The sequence below is a fragment of the Pogona vitticeps genome, chromosome 13 (genome assembly GCF_051106095.1).
Source record: "Pogona vitticeps strain Pit_001003342236 chromosome 13, PviZW2.1, whole genome shotgun sequence".
NCBI classification, from domain to species: domain Eukaryota; kingdom Metazoa; phylum Chordata; class Lepidosauria; order Squamata; family Agamidae; genus Pogona; species Pogona vitticeps.
In genome coordinates, this window is record NC_135795.1 from 11,736,793 (window position 1) to 11,759,319 (window position 22,527).

General features: G+C 42.7%; 1 protein-coding gene across 4 annotated transcripts in view; it reads right to left on the reverse strand.

Annotated features, from left to right (window-relative positions):
- The window catches only part of METTL9 (methyltransferase 9, His-X-His N1(pi)-histidine), a 39,574-nt gene extending 17,298 nt beyond the window's left edge, over positions 1 to 22,276 (reverse strand). For 2 of the 4 annotated variants that reach the window (XM_072982947.2, XM_072982945.2), the window contains exons 1-4: positions 21,958 to 22,276; positions 6,115 to 6,305; positions 2,132 to 2,341; positions 99 to 283 (exon numbers count right to left, since the gene is read on the reverse strand). In XM_072982947.2, coding sequence (XP_072839048.2) covers positions 99 to 283; positions 2,132 to 2,341; positions 6,115 to 6,305; positions 21,958 to 22,131 — 760 coding nt within the window. In that variant the 5' untranslated portion in view covers positions 22,132 to 22,276. Of the gene's footprint in view, positions 1 to 98; positions 284 to 2,131; positions 2,342 to 6,114; positions 6,306 to 21,074; positions 21,816 to 21,957 lie in introns of those variants that run through there. The other 2 variants (XM_078381220.1, XM_072982946.2) reach the window with 2 other exon arrangements.
- Between the last annotated feature and the right edge of the window lie 251 nt (positions 22,277 to 22,527).

Below are 22,527 nucleotides of genomic sequence, written 5' to 3' on the forward strand. Positions count from 1 at the left end.
ATTTCACAGAGCAAGTAGGATCATTTGGGAGCAGGTTTTCTTTACACTTGAGAACCCACAATCCCCCCATTTCCCCACAGGCAACTGCTGTTGCTTACCATTTTCCACGTAAGGATGAAAGGGCAGAACCAAGGCCAAGATGACCCGACCTCTTGTGGGGTCCAGGACACTTCTAATATCTTTTAATACAGTCAATGGCTGATCACAGCGATCAAGGAGATTCAAGCAGCTGATGACATCATACTGGAACCCCATGTTCTGCCATTCATTGATGCCAAGCACTCTGCATGTGGGAAGACAAACAAAGGTACAGGTTTATAACCAGGGAACAGCAGATCCTTCGCTTTGCATTCTGCCTACTACAGGGCAAGGCAGGTGGGGCAAGACAAAAGGGTTAACCTCTGTTAAATCTAAGTCTCTGCACATATCAAAAGCGGTAAAGGAAATGTGGGTTTCTCATTTTATAAAACGTTCATATACAGTGGTGCCTCGCATAGCGACGATAATCGGTGCAGCAAAAATCGCTGCAAAGCGATTTCGTCGCTATGTGATTTTAAAAAGCCCATAGGAATGCATTGAAACCCATAGGAATGCATTGAAACCTCTTCAATGCGTTCCTATGGGCTTAAAACTCACCTTAAAGCGAAAATCCTCCATATGGCCGCCATTTTTGCTGCCCGGTAAGCGAGGAATCGGCGCGAAAACACAGCGGGTGGCCATTTTGTTTACCTGGCGGCCATTTTGGAACCGCCGATCAGCTCTTAAAAAATCATCACTTTGCGATGATCGGTAAGCGAAACAGGGTACTGATCATCGCAAAGTGATTTTTCCCCATAGGGAACATCGCAATGCGATCGCAAAAGCGATTGCAAAAAGTTAATTGCTATACGATTTCGTCGTTAAACAGGGTGCCCGTTAAGCGAGGCACCACTGTATCTCGTGAGAAGTCTAGAAATCTGAAAGGCACAAATGCACTGGAGAAAACAATCTACATTATGAGACAAGGGCTTCTATTTACAGTAGAACCCCTGTATCTGCGGGGGGGGGGGGTCGGTTTCAAGCTCCCCTGCAGATGCTGAAAAGCACAGATTATAGCAAATGCTATTTTAACAGCAAAGGCTTTACAGAGCATGGTCTCTAGCTCTGCCTAGTGGCCAGTTCTGGTAATGACATGGTGGAAGTATATTTCTTGAGCAAATACTGTACAGTACTGTACTACACATAGCATGGTCTCTGGGTACCTCTAGTGGCCAGTTCTGTTAACTTCACCTTTAGAAATAAATATTTCTAGGATTTGTATTTTAATGTTTTACATATTTTCAGACTGTGCATAACTGAATCAGCAGATACTGATCCCACAGATAAAGGGGTCCTACTGTAATTTATCTAATGTAGGTGATGGATGTGCCATATCTGGACTACACTGGGTTAAGTAGAACACACACAGACACACCATTCCCTCATAGGAAAATGAATCTGTCATTACACCAGAGATTATAGCTAACACAGAAGTAACAGAAATATCCTCCTTCCCCAGCTTGCTTGCCTTTCCAGTGGGGAGGACAAACTGGGAGAGAAGTAATGCAGCAGGTTAGTGAAGCCTGATTCTTAGTCAATGCCATGAAGGGTGCCTTCAGGAGCTAAAGTAACACCTACGGTATTAGTATTGTTCGCCCTACAAAGGACTGCTGGAATCCAGCTCCCATTTTTCACTGATAACAACTATGCAGCTATATGAAAAGCAGAAGCTTGCATCCAATGAGTGGAGGGTAGAATAAGGCTTCTAATTGGCACAGCAAGTTGTGATTTTTGATAACACTTTTTAAAGTGTTAACAAAAACATTTACCTGAATAGAATAAGAATTTATCACAGTTAATCTGCATGTTCACACCATAGGTTCTGAGAGCTTTAATACAAATTCTGCTCCCTTATCCCTAATCTTTCATGATGTAAGCAACAGTATAAGGAAGAATTTGATCTTGTCCATGTACGCCCACTTTATTCTTTACAAGTTTGGTGCCTCTGGAAATCAACCATAGAATTTTTGCCATAATTTGCACTGAAAAGTGGGGGGACATAAATAATTAAGTGTTAATATTGATGTAACCCCAATTCTACTTAGCACAATACCTGTATTTCTTTTTCTGAAGCTGCCATATCATAGTTTCAGATAACTCTGTGACGTAAGTTTCTTCAAAATGAGGACTCATGACTTTCGTCACTTCTCCATCTCCAGCTCCCAAATCAAGAAGCCTGCGGGATTTCCAGTCTGGATTTATTTTGAGCAGTCTCTGAAATTGTTCCGGTGAAAACACAAACATCGAACCTCTTCCCAGCAACCTGAAATTTCAAAGAGGGAGAGAGATGTTTCTTCTTCTTTGTTTTTTTGGGGGGAGGGGGATTGAGAAAATGGAGTTAGCATTTTTGCCATTTGGGAGAGGTACACACACAGTGATGAGTCAAACCAGAAAGATGTAGAATAATGGGAACCAAAAGATAGGCTGAAAGTAACATGGATCGAACAGTGGGAGAGAAGATTAATATTTTAAAACTGTATAATCTAGGAGCAAAAGGCCATAGTATCTACCTGAAGCTCCCTGTGCAATGGGAAAAAACGGAATAGAAAATGACGCATTTGTGGAAAAAACCTGCAGCAGGGGATGGTCAGGGTCTCTGTGGATCACTGCCAGTGGCATCTCAGGCTGCTCTGCTTTGAAGACTATAGTGTAAGATTACAGCAGCAGAGACAGAGGTTCAGACGGATGAAAAGATATGCAGGAAATACAGGAGGAAAGAAAATAATTGGTTAGCAAGAGAGACGAGAGGGAAGCAATGCATTAGACAGGCTGACTACAGGTAGAGAAACCAAACTGCAGTCTACAAAGCGACGGGTACCCAGGCGTTCCCAGCTGCAGAGAGCAGAATCATGATCAAGGGAGAGGCCAAAGGACGGTGAGGAAATAGGTAGCGAAGACAATGAGACCAGATGAAAAACTGAGAAAGCAGGACGTAACAGGCATTAAAAGGAAAGCATTTTGTTCCAAATACAGCTCGCTTTACAGATCAGCCTCCTGGTGGTACCTATGAGTGTCAGTCAGATAAATTGGCTTGAGGGTATTATCCCTAAAGGCACCAGGAGAAAGTGTTCAAAGCCAGAGAAAGCCTTTTCAGCAGAAGAAAAACGGCAAGGAAGACACGAGGGGGGGAAGCATTCCTCTGGCAAGAGAGGAAATATCTAGCTGAGAAAAATGATTGGCTCCCAATACAATTTCTCTCCCCACCCTCTGAAGCCACAGTAAGCCAGATCAAACTGAGCGACAGGGCACCGTGGCACGGGGAGCTGGAAAAAGGGTAATATAACATTCATTCTGCTAAAGAGGATGTGCAGCTGGGCATTCAACAAAGCAACGTGGGAAGCCTCTCTCTTTAAAAGAGCTCAGTGCCAAAGGAAAGGGAGATCGGCTGGGTCCCAGCATCCCCAGAGGCAACTTCAAGGCTAGCCCAAGACATTTGCTGTTTGAGGTGAAGAACAAGTTCGGGGGCTGGCTTCGTCCAGGGACGAAATCCTCTTAGATCTGGGTATATTCTCTCCAATGTGAAAGGACAGTCTCCTCGCCCACTGATAAAAGCAGACGGCTACCTTAGGGATACAGAGCAGGGTATCCTGCATCACATGGTTCCCTCCTCTATCCTTGAGCCTCAGATGCCTGAAGGGACTAACTCACCTTGATTAATGGCTCGATCAGCCCTGGATAACCTTGCAGATCTTCTGCTGTATGTATGCAATTCCTTTCTAATAGGTGAAGAAGGAAGTGTATCCGATCCAGATTTAGGCACGGGGCAAAGTAAGAGGCTGGGCAAGGTACCAGATGCAGATTTCCTTACCCCTTGTATCAAATCTACCTGTAGCCAAGCCATAGAGGTGTGCAGGTCTGCGTTTTTGGACTACAGTGTCCAGAACTTCCCAGTGCTGTCTGGGGAATGCGGGGTGTTCTAATCCAAAAACCCAAATCCGCCCACGTATGTAGATGACCTACTAAAACGTCCTCCCTTTGTCCCGGTGGACAATGTAGAAAGATGGTTAAATGCATGCAGGACGATGTTTTCTCCTAAGAGGGTTTTATTCTATGGGCTGTGCTGACCGTGTCTGCCCCTTGCGAAGTGGCCAATAATGCCAAACCCTGAGAGTTGTCCAGGTAAAAAGGAAGTCTGACTATCCACCAGACCTGATCCCTGATGATATTTTGCTGCTTGAGGGTAAGGGCAGGAGGTCACCCTTCCTTTCCACATAGAGAAGTGATACGGACTGAACAATTTTGAACAATGGTTTCAATCCCACCTTCTCCCACAGTTGGGATTTAGGCAGTTTTCCATAAAAAGACTGACTAAAAAAGGGACAGATAAAAATTTAACATGACCAACTTAAAGGCAATTTTAAAGGGACATCAAAAAAAAAAAAGTACAACAGCCATCCCTTAAGGGTCCACGCTCAGCATCCAGCTAATTGCCAAAGGTCTACTTGAATAAAAAGGGCTTTGCTTGCTGACAGCACTAGTCTTCCTTGGAAGGACGTTCCATGGCCGTTCCTTCTTGGTTCAGCACCGGCAAGGGGACTGGGCCCTCAGCTGCTCTAGTGGGTAGCTGGCCTGTTAAGAGGGCGTAGAATCGGCTGCACTGCACATACAGGCCAGTCCTCCAAGAGAGGAAAATGGCCAAGCGAGTCAGGAGGAATGTAGATGGGCTGCCACAGGTGTGCCCCAGCGTCTGCCAGGTCAAGGCGTTGCCTAGCATTGATAAATGGGAGCACTAGCCCTGTCTTCTGATGCCCTTCAGTTCTTCCCGCCAGGAAACATCCACTGCACAGAAAACTGCTGCATGTCTAACGATTTGCATCAGTCTTGTGTGGTGCAACAGGCATTGCTACAGATGTCAAGGTGTAGCTATTGCCAAAAAAGGGTTGCGAAACTCTTGCTGGCTTTCTGCAGATCAGCCAGAGATGCAAGTAGATGCAAGTCTATCTTGTGCTCACCCTTGCCTTAAGAGGTCCCGGATGTGCTCTTTCATTTTGTGCAATCAGTAATAATGGTGTTTGTGTCAAATCATACAAGGCTGATGTTTGTATTCTAAGCTTACCAATGGTCACTTCTAAATGATTTAATCAATAACTGTACGGCAGTCCTAATAATGTAAGCATCTGGGACTCTGACTGGCAAGAACCTCAGGGATTTTGATATATGCTTAATGTCAAGTGCACGTTAATAAGAACTCACAACAGATGCTGCCAGTTCCAGATGTATTGGCTGTGCTAGCTGGGGAGAGGCTAACAGGAGTGGTAGCCCAACACAGCTAGAGGGCATAACACTAGCAGTGGCTGAAACTCCAAAGCAATCAATCCCTTTGGATTAGACACAGACTGTTTTCATACATCACATCAAACCATGCTCTGGACTGTTGAAACTTGGGTTGTTGTAATGTGCAAACCTAGCTTTGCAAACAATCCATGGCTTATCTGAGGCTGTGGTTTGTTGTTGACCTATGAACTCTAGTTTGTTCAATGTCCAAATCTGCAACGTTGGCCTTGTTTCTCATGTCGCTTGTGAGACTACAAGTTTAATACAAAAGCAACCACCTATCACTACTACTTCTCCCTATTAACATGTACTCAGAAACCAGAAATGGGGACCTTTTTTTGGATTACAGTGCACCAAATCGCAGAGCGAGGATGGCCAACAGTCATGCAGGTTATGGGATATTAGGAGATCTATTCTGGAAAAACCAAATGTTTCCCATCTCTGACACAGACATACTATTTAGGTACGCAGAGGTCCCATATAGCAGAGGAGATCAACCGTGTCCCTCTGGATAGTTTTGGCCCACAACTCCATCCACCAGCATAGCCCATAGTGATGGATTACAGGAACAGCGCTCCAAAAGTATGGAGGGTTACAGTCATCCATTTCTACCATAGCAACATCATAACAAACTCAGTTCATTCAGTTTGGTTTAATTAATCTGATTATTTTTCCAAGCATTTTGCACAGTTCTATATATGTATGAAATTATAACATAAAACAATGATTTTTTAAAAACCACGCTCAGCATTGTTTACTTACCCATTGATAGATGTCCTAGACATAAACAGACTGAAAACAGATGACACGAAGGAGTGATAAAGTTGAATGAACAGCCAGCCAGATTTCTCAATGCTGTTATTTAAGAAGATCTGTGTTCCTTGGTCAAGGTAACTCTGGACGAAGATAGGCTGAAGAGATTCACAGAGCTGTTCTCTATTGCACACGTACCACTATAAGCAAGGGGATGGGGGGAGAAAATACAAGAACTATTATTACCAGATGAGAACTGTTACTTTTGTACAATTAAATCAGGCTTAACCAGTCGCTACAGTGGGGAGATGCCATAAAGCACATGGCTTGCATACAAAACGCCCCAGGTTTGATGCCTGTCATTGTCAGTGAAATAAAAGGGTGAGAGAACAGGCAATGAGGAAGATGCTCTTGTCCTGAGATGCTGCAGACCTGTGGCCACTCAAGAGCAGACAGTACTGGGCAGGTGGACTAGTTGTTTGGCCAGGTGTAAGAAGCTGCCTCCATTTCTTTGTTGATGCTGCAGCCTTATGAAATGTCCAAGAGAAAAGGTGTGCAATTCCTGGCATTTTATATACAACTTTCATCATAAAATAGCTTGCAAAGCTCAAAATAAAGTATGAGTTCATTTTAGACATCTCCAACTTTCCTAGGACTTTGATAGTTGCTTTACTTCATGTTCACTGTAATAAATGCTATATTACAAAACACATACTATATAATGTTTATCCTGCTTTTCTCTTAATTTTCTGGCTAATAATAGCTTGAGACAAGTTTTGAAACTGATAATATGGAAAAATGGCCAGAATCCTGGTACTTCTGCTAGCCTAAGTCCAATGGTGTAAATCTCAGCAGCAAATTGCTGCCAGATGAAAAAAAACAAACTTGAGACTTGTGTGCAAGAAGGCCTGCTTTTTAAACTAATAGCAATTTGCTGCTGAGATTTACATTTTGCACATATCTTAGTGGGTGTAATAGGACTCAGACTACTAATAAATACTAAACAATGTTCACCCGGTGCCAGCATATATGTAAACATTCACACACACATACACACACACACACACACACACAGAGAAAGCAGCAAGAAGGTTAGCCTAATTAACTATAACATTAGTGAGAAAAGGCTGGGGAAAGGTAAGATAACAGACAATCTGTCATCTGCCCATTGATATTCTCCAGGATGCATCAGGTCTGAATTGATTTCAGACCACTAGCGATTCCTACAGGCCTAACTTCCTTCCTGTAAAGTTCAAGATGACAAACACCACTGGATTCAGGATAAGTTGATTTACCTGTCTCTTAATGAGGGTGTTCATTTGTCTCCACCCCTGTTGCAGCAACATACAACAAGAACAAAACAAAACAAAAACACCTGTCGGGACATCCTTAACACCATTAGGGGTGGAGGCAAATGCACACTCTCATTAAGAGGCAGCTTACTTCATCAGCGGTTGTGCCCATTTGCCACTGACAAACTGGGCTTTAATAAGTGGTTTCTAGTATACCACGAACAAAACAAAGCAAGAGAAGGTGAAAGCAAACCTCCACCCCAACCCCACAAAGAGATTTATTTCAAGCATGTGTCCAAAGAAGAGGATTTTAATCCATGTTTACACTCAAATAGATTTGTTGGTCGTAAATAGAGCCACAATATATTTGGCTTTGATTTCTTGCTGAAACAGGCTAAAAGACGGCCTCTCTGAAAACCAGCGCACCAGTCACAGGCCTTGCCTTCCTTATGGCAGAGGCATGGCTTCAGTTCCTCCGTTTCCAGCATCAATGGCCGTACTTCACCAGCATGCATCCTCTATTTGCCTGGAAATGTATTACAGTAATCTCTTACATTCTGCTCTTTTAGTTATGTTCCACAAAGCTTGCAATTCTTCAGTTTTCCAATTTAAAAGTTGCCAACTGCAATTGGTTTGCATTATGCAGGATGCAGCAAAAAAAACCCTCCTGGATTTCGCTTCGCTATTGCCCTGGTGCTAGTGAATTGGGACGGGTCATAGTGGGGTCTTTCAGTAGCATCCGCCTTTCTGTTTTCAGTCAGCACCATGGCGTGGATGGGGATGCACCGTGCATTCATCATTAAAGCATTTATCAAAAAACCAAATCTGTGATAGTGACGCAGAAAGCTTTTCATATCCACTTCACACTCAGTTGAAATGCTGCTGTTCTGGACCAAAAAACCCATTTTGCTTTGGGCTGAAAATTTCAGGGCCACAGGTTCAGTGTTGAAACCATGGTGCTGATTGAAAATGGAAAGGTGGATCCTTCTGAGAGACCTCACTATGACCCGTCCCACTTCACTAGTGCTGGAACAAGAGCTAAGCAAAATCTGGGAGGTTCATTACAAAAAGCAGCATATTATCCTGTCAACATGTAAACTGTGTATTTTAATCTGTCTCACATTTTAATTATACCATTGCTAGTCACATTGACTACCATTCTGTGTGAGAAAAGTGAGGTATAAATAGAATAAATAAATAATTCCCATTCGAGTCACACAAATTCCAGCAGCAACAGTGATTACTGTAATAAAGTTATGAATAAAGTAACAAGTATGATACGACCCAAGTTAAGCCCTTTCAGGCCTGCTGTGGTTTTATGGGAGAGAGTTGAACTAAGTATAGATACATGATATAAATAGTATTGAAATTGGGATTTCACCTCTACTATTTGTTACAAACTCTATTTTAATTACTTTATGCAAACTGTCCTGATAAGTGGATTGAAGGATGCCTATATGTACAGTGGACCCTTGACTTACAGACGGCTTGACTTACAGACTTTTTGAGTCACAGACTTCTCTGGCCACAAAATTTAGGTTTGACTTGCAGCCTGAGAATTGACTTACAGACCAGAAAAAAACCAAAATGGAACAAAAACGGCCTGTTACGGGATTAATCGGTTTTCAATGCACTGTAGGTCAATGGAGACTTGACCTACAGACTTTTTGACTTGAGAACCGCCTTCCAATACGGATTAAGTTCTCAAGTCAAGACCCCACTGTAATCTAATTTGAAAGCAGAATCATATGCTGCAGTTTTAAAAGAGGTAGCCATGGTGTTTCCCCCCTCCAGCAATTAAGAAGACCAACAATTTTATTTCAGTGTGATGTGGATGAAGAAATGAACCACAATCCAAACAACTCACAATGAAGTTAAACTATAAGATTTAAAGGCTCCACAACACTTTTTACTGTTACCATATCTTGTTGCTACTGTTTCATGTTACTGTCGTTACAAGCTATTTGTAACTGTAACCCACTCTTGAAAACATGTTTAAAGAATGGCATAGAAATACTGTACTGTATGTTTAAAGTAAATACACATGTTAAAAAGATTTTTTTTCTAACCGCAACACAAAATGTGGATCACATTTACACATATATTCACACATAACATTCTCAGTTTAACATTAGCTAGTTTAATGGCTTAATGTTTCACCAACACCAGTATGACAGAATTGAATAAGAGCAAAATATAGGCCATGGTTATACTAAAGATACTAAGGAGAATTCCAAGTTGAGAAACTGAATTATGACATCACTACAAATCAATACTTCCTCCTTCAAGATTCCTTCCTTTTGTGCCAAGTTTCATTCTGAGCATTTGTTTATGCAATAGGTGAGGTATTATGTCTTCATAGTGACATGGTGGCGCTGAGGGTTAAACCGCAGAAGCCTCTGTGCTGCAGGGTCAGAAGACCTGCAGTCGTAAGATCGAATCCACATGACAGAGTGAGCTCCCATCGCTTGTCCCAGCTCCTGCCAACCTAGCAGTTCAAAAGCATGTAAAAATGCAAGTCGATAAATAGGGACCACCTCGGTGGGAAGATATTGGCATTCCGTGTCTAGTCGCACTGGCCACGTGACCACGGAAACTGTCTTCAGACAAATACTGGCTCTGCGGCTTGGAAACGGGGATGAGCACCGTGCCCTAGAGTCAGACACAACTGGACTAAATGTCAAGGGGAACTTTTACCTCTGTCTTCATACAATATACTTGATTGTTATTTTAAGCTCTATAAATAGTGAGGCTTAAAACACCTTATTTCAATACCCTGCCATCTGACAGCAAGAGTACAATAGGTTTAAAGAGCGTACAGAAATACGGCAATAATTTCAATATGCAGGATAAGCAATCTTTCATCTAAGCTGTGCAGGTGTGCAACACTGTATTGGTGCCATGCACCCACAGTTATTGTTGCTGCTCATTTGGTTCTGGTTGCAGTCGGAACTTTGTGCATGCAGGCTGTGGAAAATGAGAGGGAACGCTGACCATAAGCTTCTTGTTGTTATATGCTCTCAAGTTGCCTCTGACTTACGGAAGCCCTATGAATCAGCAATTGCCAAAATGTCTTGTCCTCAACAGCCTTGCTCAGTTCTTTGAAACCCAAGCCCGTGGCTTTCTTTAGGGACTCAGTCCATCCTTTTTTTTAAAAAGTCTTTCCCTTTTCTACTGCTTTCCACCTTTCCCAAAGGTGTGCTCAAAGTAAGACAGCTTCTGTTTCATCATTTCTGCCTCCAGAGATAGTTCAGACTTGATTTGATCTTGTTTCGCTTTCCGGCAGTCCATGACATCTGCAAAGATCTCCCCAGCACCACATTTCAAACAAATCAGTTTTTTTTTTATTTCAGGTTCTTAACTGTCCAGCTTTCACACCTATATATGGTGAATGGAAATACAAGAGTGTGGATGATGCTGGTCTTGGTCTCTGATGATGCTTGATGATCTTTTCTAGCCCCTTCACTGCTGCCCTTCCTAGTCTACGTCTTCTGATTTCTTGGCTGCAGCCTCCATTAGATTTGATGATCGAACCATGGTATACAAAATTTCATTGTCATTGACAAATTTCATTGTCAATGTTCATGTTATGTACTTCTTCTACAATAAGGATTTTTGTCTTTTTCATGTTCTACTACAATCCTGCGTCTTCTTTCACTTTCCCTAACAGATGTTTCAAGTCATTGCTGCTTTCTGTCGGTGAGATGGTGTCATCTGCAGATGGGGTGCAAACCCAGGTCAGGATTCCGGAAGTATAGAAAATGAAGCATCAAAAATATCATCAAATTCACACGCTGAGAAGAAGCTGGCCACCAAATGACAAATACACACTTTGAAGAGGCACTGGTAATAAACCACATTTGCCTGCTTTGAAGTGAGCTCAGCTATCTGGCCCAATGCGTAATCCCTTGATATGCAGATAGACCCAGCTCTGCCTGCAGAAGGAGCTCAGTTAATTGCCTGGGGGCAAAAGTCCTCTGTGGTATTGAGCTTGGCCAAAGAGTGAGGCTAAAAACATGTCATCAACAAAGGCCAGAATGGGTACTTAAGGGGGGAGCCAGAAACAAAGGGAGAGAGGAGAAAGTGGGCTGCTTTCCTATCTTCTGAGACATCAAGAAGATGTAACCTAAAGAGAGAATCCACATCTAAGTAAGTAACGATAGGCCTCCTGTCAGCTAGATCTAAGTTGCCTTTTGCCTTGTCTAAGAGATGGGAACAGTTTAGGGTATTTTACTGTTTAATCTTCCTAGACAATGTTCTTCCTGTTTATTTTTTAATAAAGTTTACTCCTTTTAAAACTGTCCTCTTGCGTTGGGGGATGCAGAGTTAACCTGGTGCAAGTGTCTTACTGCTCTCGGTCCAAACTACCTGAGAAAGTTTTGATTCCTTTTACAGAAGAGGGAGGTGGTGGCAGAAATAGCTGGAGTTTCAGAAAGAAAGGAGCCTGGGGGCTGTAGATGAGGGGAGCTCAGTCCCTTTCTCCCCAGCTTTGGCTTATCCATGACCCCAGGTCCCAAGTGGTCCACGACCCCTTTCCTGACAGTTTCTTCCATCAATTTTCACTCTTCCTTAATCTGAATTTAGACTGGCTGTCCATCGGATATGTTCTGTGTACAGACTGAACAGATGAGGAGATAAAATCCACCTTTCTCTGACACCTTTGCCAAAAGGAAACCATTCCGTCTCCCTATATTCTGTCCTAACAGCAATTTCTTGTCTACAATACAAGTTACGCATCAGGGTAATCAAGTGCTGAGGCACACCCTTTTTTTCACAACAACCCATATTTTTTCATGATTCCAGGTAAATTTAAGCAGCAAACGCCTGCCAGAGGAAAGCTGGGACCAGGAAGTGAAAACAGCTGAACTCTGATTGAGTGTGGGTGTGTCTGTTTCTGTCTCTCTGACCATAAGCTCAGAAATAGCAAAGTCAATAAACAGTGGCATAATCTGGGAATCCCAGAGCAATCTTCTGGAGGAAGTTTTCCCAGAAAGTCACGGGCTGATTTACATGCAATATTAAATCATGATTTATAATAGCCATGATTTGTTGATCTAGATATGACTTCTGCTGAAAAAAAAAGTGTTTTTGGTTTGTCTCTTTCCCCCTTCTTTTGTAATTTTCTGTTTCAAACTAGCAGCTTGGGAAACAAGCCAGAAACAACCCAAGATTGCATTCAAACAACAACTAACTATGGCTAAAGCAAGTTAGAATTTATAAGTTGACCAAAAAAATGGTTATTAACAGTGGCTTCTAGTTAGCTAACAACAAGTTTGTTTCTGGTGATAGGTATGGATGCAATAACAAGCCAGAATACAACATACCACGATGCTGTATTACCACTATACACAAACTCAGCCACAGTGTTTAAATGTTAGATGTCAATGTACAGTTATTCTCAAGCTGGAAACACAAGGTTCATATTTAGAACAATATTTTTCCTGGCAAACTTCTCTCTCTCTCTCTCTCTCTCTCTCTCAGACACACACACGCACACACACAAGGAGAAGATTCAAATACATTTTAACTTAACCTGTGAATCAGGGCTGTTTCTCCTGTATTATCCCTATTATCAATCTATGGAAACAACCAGTGTTCTCTCTGCTGTGCTCAACACTGCCTCACCTTGCTTTTAAGAGAATAGAATACTTCTGGTGAAACACACTGCTTTTGTTACTTTCCTGACACTATATAAACTGTGTATCTTGGTACTGACCAGTTGTAAATGGTACTATAATGCCTTGTGGCTGCTGTTGTCAAAAAAAACAAAAACAAAAAAAAAACACTGTTTTTAAACAAACGAGAAGCTGATTTCTTAAAAACACAAAAGAATAAGAAAGCTCAGTTTTCAGATAAATGTAAACTATAAGAACAACATTCAGACCGTCAAGTTCTCCATACATCTTCTTCCTTTTTTCCTTAACACATTCAGTTCTTTATCCAGATAAACAGAATAAGAGATAGGGTGGATGCTTGTTTTGACACAAGTTCCAATGAGAACACACTATTTTCATAGCTTCTTCATAGACTATCTTCAGTTAGTCTAACAACACAGTTATTTTTTTTCAAAATTTATCTCACAGTTCTTACTTCTTTTCTTAAATCACCCAAACTGAAATCTGTTTCTCTCACACATCCCAGTATATAAAAATAGCATATCTCCAGTCTGAAATTATACCAACCAATCAGCTAACTGTTCCATTCACAAAATACTTCTGCATCTCTCAATTGTTTTTAACTGTCTGCCCTGGCACACATTTAGTTTACTTCTGTCAATCAAACTGCAGGTACTTACCATGCATGGAGATACAAATCTACATAAAATATGGATTTACAGTGGTGCCCCGCATAGCGACGATAATCCATTCCGGATAAATCATCGCTATCCGGAAACGTCACTATATGGGGCAAAAAACCCCATAGGAACACATTAAACACTGTTTAATGCATTCCTATGGGGGGAAACTCACCGCTAAGCGGAAATCCCCCATCTGGCTGCCATTTTCGCCGCCTCAATAAGTGAAGAATCGGCGCGAAAACGCTGCGGGCGGCCATTTTCTTGACGCGGTGGCCATTTTGGAACCGCCGATCAGCTGTTCTAAAACATCGCAATGCGAAGATCGGTAAGCGAAACGCTTACCAATCATCACAATGCAATGTTTACCCTATTTAAACATTGCAATGCAATCGCAAAAACGATCGCAAAATCCGCATTGCTATGCGGATTCGTCGTTAAACGGTGCGCTCGTTATGCGAGGCACCACTGTACAATGTGGTACTACCACAGTGGGCAACTTCTGAGGGCCCATTTATTTAAAATATTTTTACTCCATCTTTCTCCTTGAAAAGGACCCAAGGCGGCTTACATCATTGAAAGACAATATTTAAAGTTGAAAACAATGAGTATGCAATGGTAGTTAAGTTCATTAAAAGACAATATTAAAGCTAAGAACAATAAGTATACAAATATTAAAAAGAAAAAATGTCACTCTGATAATTGGATTTTGCCTCAGAGTCACAGATTATGCCCTATCCAAGCTGGATCATGACATTTATTATTATTATTATTATTATTATTATTATTATTATTATTATTATTATTATTATTATTATTATTATTATTATTATTATTATTATTATTATTATTATTATTATTATTATTATTATTGCAGACCATGCCTGTGGATAGTATTTCTAACCTTTCTGACTACAAAGGAATAGCTGCTATACTTCACAAGGCTCTGTTCGCTTGTATGAGTATATTTCTTGGCCCTAATGAAGACTATGGCACAGAGATCAACGGGCAACCCAGAATCTTGCTCTTACAGTAGTAGCTCTGGAGGCTGACACCACATAGTCATGTCTGGTTGTTTCGTGTCAGGCTGAAGCTAAACCACAGCGGGCCAGCCTGGCACTCTAGCTCACACAAAGATGCAATTAACTGCCTTCGTATCCCTGTACACGCTACTGTTTTAGTGGATGTCGTTCAGGCCATTCAAGAACATTTCCATCATTTTCCTTCATCTTAGAAAGTGTGAAATTGACGTGGGCAGGCAATGCTCAGCAGGCTGGCCAGTTTGTACTCGCAGACTTTAAAGGCCTGATATGCTGCCTCTGCAGTGATTTGTGCAGAGAAGGCTTTGATCAGCGAGATCTCAAATGAAACCTACAACATTTTTCATGCTTAAGCAGCTGAAAAATTTTCTGCTATAAAGCTACTAATATCTCAAAAGGCGAAGGTGGCGTGGGGTATCTCTAGATTGGGAGCAGCAGCCTTGCTGATATGGTTCTGCTACAACTCTGACCATATTTGGCAGTAAAGGAATTAGAGTAGTGGGAGATGCTGCAGACTGTGGTGCCCCACCACACCTTATGGGTCACAAGTGCCCACCCAGGTTTTAGCTTTTAGTAATGGATTTTTTGACTTTTGCAAAATCATGAGTTCTTCCTAATTTTTCTTCATCTCACACTCATTCTTCAGATGATTGCCATGATCTCTTAGCAGCTACTCAAACCTCCTGGTGTGCCCACTTTGTTCTAGGCATTACTACTTTTTCAAAATGTGACTCCCTTCAACATTGTCCTGTGGGATATACTAGCTTTGACTTCGATAGGCTGAATTTTTTGCCACACTAGTGACATAACATATCCGACTGCCAACAAATAATAGCTCAGTGGTTTAGGTATTTCGCTGCAGAGCCAGAGGTTGGGAATTCAATTCCCCACTGTTCCTTCTTGACAGAGGCTGGGCTCTGTATAGGGTCCCTTTCTACTCTACAGTTCTAAGATAATGAAACAATATTTGCATATAGAAAGAGAGTACATAAGGGAGAAAGATAGGCTAGACCTTTGACACATCAAGAAACAAAAACGCAATTACTGCCCAGGGACGTGGTGGCGCTGTGGGCTAAACCGCAGAAGCCTGTGCTACAGGGTCAGAAGACCAAGCAGTCGTTAGATCGAATCCATGCGACAGAGGGAGCGCCTGTCACTTGTCCCAGCTCCCGCCAACCTAGCGGTTCGAAAGCATGCAAATGCAAGTAGATAAATAGGGACCACCCCGGTGGGAAGGTAACAGCGTTCCGTGTCTAAGTCGCACTGGCCATGTGACCATGGAAGATTGTCTTTGGACAAAACGCTGGCTCTATGGCTTGGAAACGGGGATGAGCACCGCCCCCTAGAGTCGAACACGACTGGACAAAAATTGTCAAGGGGAACCTTTACCTTTACCTTTACCTATCCATGTTTGGCTGGAACTGACAGGCACAGGACAACATGTAACGGATCAAATGTTCCCCATCTCTACTCTAATAAGCCATAGTCAGCTGGGTCTCTTTTCTTTTATCCATCAAACAGGGATATTGGAATATAAGTGAGAGTACCTACCAACCATCATCACAGATCACATAACACAACTTGGCTTCATTCTTTTCATAAACACATCACAGCTAAAAACTGAGCTGAGTCAAAGTGGTTATGAGTATTACCAATGTAAGACCAAAATTTTTCAGTTCATGAAATTCCATAAAAGATTTCAGGTTTATTTAGTGGCCTATACGCTTCAGGGAGAGGCAACAAAAGCAAGTTTCAGTACATCAAACCAGCCTTGTTAAAGCCTGCAAAGTCAGAACAAAATGAAATTCACATTTGAAGAGAAAAACACCAGTCCTGGATTGAGGCAACCTGGAGTGATAAATAACACTTATTGTGTAGCTCTTGATTTGCAGGGGAAAAGCTGGAACCCCTAGTTTCTAAACATTTTGCTAAGCTTAGTTATCGCCACTTCTTCATTTGTCTGAATTTCTGAGTGGCAGCACAGAGATAGTAGCGATAAGTACAATCTGGAATAAAGACAAAAGATCCCCTCATGTTTAGAGATGCCGTATGATGGGTTCATAACTTATTTATTTAATCTACATCTGACACTCTATCACATATAGTTTCGGGGTGGCTAATATGTCATAAAATAACTCAAACAGAATAAATGTACCACAATAAAAGCAGTATGAAGTTATCTATGAAAAAAGGGTCAGATAAAAATGGGAGAAAGAAAAGGAAGAGAAAGGTGGCAAAGAAGTAAAGCCAAACCATCCCAAGTAAAGTGCTCTGGGCAAACAGACATATCTTCACCTAAATATATTTCACTTAAAACTCATAAGTAATTGGTTCCAGGGGAATATCCACCCAATAGCTGGGCATCATAATTTCCAACACTTGCCTCACTCCAATAGATAGACTCCCCAAAGGGGGGAAAAACTCAAATTACTGTAAGGGCCAGACGGATTTGTACAGAAGAAGGTGACCCTAAGTGTACTCTGACCTCAAGCTACCACTTGACATTCATTCACAAAAAAATGCCAATAGCTGAGGAAGCTCAGAATAATATTCCTGTTCTAGAGTGGCTGACATAGCTGTGATATTGACAAGTCTCTCTGACCCTTCAGCAGTCTAGCATTTCAATTCAGTATCAACAACTCAGTTGCTTATTGGTATATAACATGCATGTTACATTATCAAGACTTATCTGACACTCTAAATGTATTCCTTACACAGTCTCCATTTATATCTCAATTGTCTGCCTGGAAGTGAGCTATGTGTAACTCTAAAGCTTGTAGTACTACCAGAAAAGCTGGTTCGACAAAAAGGTAAAATGTGCAACTGTGTTCTTTCCACTTGGCTTTTAAGAAAGGAAATGCAATGGTTTGGCTGTTGCATTATACAGAATAATATGACGTAGTGATCGTAAAGAAGAAATGAGCAGACAAATTTATAACAACAGGGATCTAAAAAGTGCCATCATCTTTATGCATAGCCACATTATTAGACAAAGTATTTCAGCCTGATGTCAATCCCAAGGAAGATTCTGGAACAAATTATGAAACGGTCACTATGCAAGTACCTAGAAAAAAATGCAGTAGTAACTAGAAGCCAACATGGATTTGTCAAGAACAAATCCTGCCAGAGTAATCTGATCTCATTTTTTGACCAGGTAACCTTCCTGATAGACAGAGCGAACGTCGTAGACATATTATATCTTGACTTTAGCAAAGCTTTTGACAAAGTGCCTATGATGTTCTGATTAGCAAGCTAAATTGATGTGGGCTGGATAGATCAAGTGCCAGGTGGATAGCCAACTGGCTAAAGAATTGTACTCAGAGGGTGATAATTAATTACTCTTTCGCCAATTGGGAGGAGGTAACAAGTGAGGTACCCCAAAGCTCAGGCCTGGGTCCGGTGCTCTTTAACATTTTTATTAATGACTTGGATGAGGGTGTGCAGGGAATGCTTGTCAGATTTGTGGATGACACTAAATTGGGAATAGCTAATACCATGAAAAACAGAAACAAAATTCAAAATGATCTTGATAGGCTGCAGCACTGGGAGAATTCAACAGGTAGAAGTGCAAAGTATTGCACCTTGGAAAAAGATGCACAGTTGCAAAATGGGGGATACCTGGCTCAGCAATACTACAAGCGAGAAGGATCTTGGAATTGTCATAGATCACAAGCTGAATATGAGTCAACTGTGTGATGCGGCTACAAAAAAGGCAAATGCTATTTTAGGCTCCATTAACAGAATTATAGTTTCCAAATCCCACGAGGTGCAAGTTCCCCTCTATTCAACACTAGTTAGGCCTCACTTTGAGTACTGTGTCCATTTCTGGACACCACACTTCAAGAAGGATGCTGACAAATTGGAACAAATTCAGAGGAGGGCAACAAGTATGATCAGTGGGCTGGAAACCAAGCCTTATGCTTGAAACCTTCCAATGCTTGAAACCCTGTCATACAGAGGAGGAGCAGGACCTGTTCTCAATCATCCCAGAGTGCAGGACATGCAACAATGGACTCAAGTTAGAGGAAGCCAGATTTCAGTTGAATATCAGGAAAAACTTTTTAACTGTTAGAGTGGTAAGACTGAGTGGAACCAGTCCTGTCTCGTTAGAAAAGAGCTGTACATTTTCAGATGTAAGCCCATTCTTACCCATATCACATACTACACACAAATACCTAGCTTGGTTCACAAGACTGCTCTGGTGCATCTTCAATTTCTGATAACAGTTACTCATATGCCTGAAGAAATTAATCACATTCCACGAAAGATAACATTAAAATATAGCAGTTAGTCTTTAAAGTGCTACAATGTTGGGTGTTTTTGTTGTTCTTTGCTTTTTGTTTTGTGTTTCTTACTGAGAAGAACTCCTAGATAGCTTAGTGGTTTAGGTATCTGGCTGCAGAGCAGGAGACTGGGAGTTCAGTTCCCCAGTGGGCTTCCTTGACAAGGGCTAGACTCGATTATCCATAGGGTCACTTCCAGCTCTGCAGTTTCAAGACTATTATTAGTAAATGCTTGTACAGACTAACATGGTTACAACTATAAGAAGTACTAGATTTAGCCAAATAGGGTGGAGATCCATCAGCCTCATGAAGAGACTTGCACAGGTACAAATAGACATCATCTGTTAGATCTGCTTTGATTGCGATTCCTGCATTGAGAAGGGGGTTGGCTTCAATGGCCTTCAATTCCATTATTCTGCAAATCTGTGATCTTCCTGACTAAATGTAAACAACAAAACTATACCCCCAAGGATTTACAGTAAAAAAAACTTTGATGTCCCACATACCCCACTATGGTAAAATATTATGCAACACTCTCTCCAAGAAACTACTGACCTATCTAATCATCAACCTATAACACAAGCAAAAGAAAACCCAGGATATTGCAGATCTTGAACCATGCGTATAGAACCAGCCCTCTTCATTGAATATGCACAAAAATTCTCCACCACAAGAAAAAAAAATATACGGTGCACAACTTACTTCCCTGAAGAAAACATTCTATCTAATCTACTACAGAAATGGTTGACCCACAACAGGAACATGGACTCTCACAATAACATCATAAACCTATCCAGCCACAGACTGAGCTAAGCAGAAGAGTCAGTCCTCTCAAGGGAACTGTCCTTTTGTCCCACCAAACCTACACAGATGATACAACTAGAGGCCTTTTTCCACACACTGAAACCCAAAGAATATTTCTACAATCGTGACACAATCAGGATGACAACACAAAACCTGTGCCTCACTCTCCAAACATGAAGAGGAAATGTCCCAACAACATGAGGAAGAACTATATACCAACTATATACTGTACCATCTTCCTCTCAGCACCACAGAAAGAAGAACTCCAGAGGGCCAGAACAAAGAATTGGACTTCTATATTGAGTGCTTTTTGCCACTGTACCTGGGCTGCGATCATTAACAAGGGACAATTCTTTAATCTTTACTGTTTCTTTTATTTCGTCCTACACATCCAAAAGGGGATGGATGAGGCCACATGTACCAACTCAAAAAAGTTCTTCTGTCCTTGAAGAATATATGGGTAGGTGGCAGATAAATTAATCAAAGCTAGGAGAGGTGGGATGGAAGAGCAGATACAGCTCTATGATACTTCTGGACAAAGCACGTGCATAGGGTTCAAAAAAGCAAGGATACAAATATGGGCAAGAAGATGTCATTAGTACATGTTAAGCTAGTGGACTGAGTGTGCTCAAACTGATGTCAAGGAGTTTCTATCCCCTGACAATATATGGCATCTCATATGTTTACCTATCTCATATGATTACCCTATAATCTAAGGATAAAAAGGAAGAAGAAGACAGTACAAACAACACTGTGATCACTGCTATAATTTTTAACAAAAGGACAATTTGCAAGTTAAATCCGAGATTTGCAAAGCTGCATTTCCCACTCCCCCGCCCATCTCAATATTATTAATCAACAAAAAGGACACAGTACAAGGAGGATGTGATGGTATACCAATCAAGAGTTAAGGAGCTTGCAGGACTAAAAGAACTATTTTCAGCCCCAAGACGGGAATATGGCTTTTTTAGATGTAGGCAGTCAAGAACTTGGAGTATTTCTCGACCTTAATCATACAAATTAAGGACCTGTCTCCCGGGCCTATCCATACAGTCAAAAACATAGAAAAACTGGAATGCAACTTCCCATGCCCGCTTAGCTTATTATTCATTTGTTGTTATGTTAACGACTCCTTCAGAATACACAGATTGTGTTTTTTCATAATTACATATTCAGCCCAGATTTCATACATCCTATTGTATTTCTGAGTATTTGGGGGCTATAAGAAGGGAGAGGTCAATCAGTGGGTACTAACCTTCCTTTTGGCTAATCGTTCCATTCCAGAAGAACCAATGCGCTGCGACTCACTGTAGGAAAGAGCCCTCCTGATCACTGCCTCACCATAGGAAACAGCCTTCCTGATCACCTGTCCCATCCTTACCCGGTCCAAGTACCCTTCCCCACACACTTCTGGTAACTTTTTGCTTCCCCCCTTCCCTCCCTAACCGCTTCTCTCCTCGGCAGTGGATGGATGCTCCTACCAGTCCTCCACAGGGTGTGTGTGTGTGTGACTGTGTGTGCCCTGAGCAAACAAGTAACCCTGTTACTGTGTGGCAATCGGGCACACAGGTCACTGACTTCCGGCCTCCCCCAAAGATGCCCTTTGTGAGGTGGCTTCCTCTCTTCTCCTCTGTTTTTATGCACACCCTGAACGCACAAAGCCCAACAGGGGCGCACACACAAATCCCTTCCATAATCTCTCCAGCAAAAACGCCCATTTTTTTCCCCTCTTGCCTCAGGCCTGGTCTGGGAAGAAAGTCTCCCCCTTTCTTTCCCAAGGTGGCAGCTTCAAGTATGCCTGGTGTGTGTGTGTGTATGTGTGTGTGTAGCAGCTAACCAACCTCCCTCCCTCTCCCCCCCCCCGCCAGAGGACTTCCAAGCCAAACCCTCCCGCCACACTTCCAAAAGGGATGTGAATCCCCACCTAGGGACAGATGAGGAGCCCCCTCAGACCTTCCCAGCCTTCCCCCCGGGGTAGGGGGGAGGGAGAGGCCCCGTCCAATGTGACGCCCACGCCAAGGGCCCCCCGCCCCTGCCTGCCTGCCTGCCTGCCAACGCAACTCCCCCAAGGTGAGGGGGGGCGGCCGGGGGAGGGGGGGCTGCTCCGGCAAGGACGGGGGGGCGGGGAGAGTCCATACCTGGTGGTTCTCCTTGATGCCCGGGTTGGACTGGCTGTGACTGCTCATCATATTCATGTAGAGAGACCTGTATAAAGGGCTCCTGAGGTACCTGGCAGGGCCAGACCACATCCTCTTCCTCAGCACCCACAGAAACAAGGTGTAGCAGCCCAGCCAGGCCAGGAAGAGTCTCATGGGGGGTGGCGGGGTGGGAGTGGGGAGGAGAGGGAAAGAAAGGGACGCTCAGTCAGCCCCCCTCCCGCCGTCGCCGCCGCCGCCGCCGCCGCTGCCTCCTCCGCCTTCACCCTCCATGGCGGCAGCGACAGCCAGCGCGGAGCTCCCCGTTCAGTGCCCGCACATCCACGCACACACATACATTACAAGCATATATCCACACGCGCACACGCACGCGCGCACACGCACACCACACACACACACAAGGCCGGAACCCGACACTTAAGGGAAAGGAACCCCGGCCGGACGCGATGGCCGGGGACACCACGGGGAAACTGCCTCCTTCGCTCGCGCGCCGTGGCCCCGCGTTCCTCCGGGCGCGCGCACGAGCCCTTTCTTGTCCGCCCGCTTTCCACC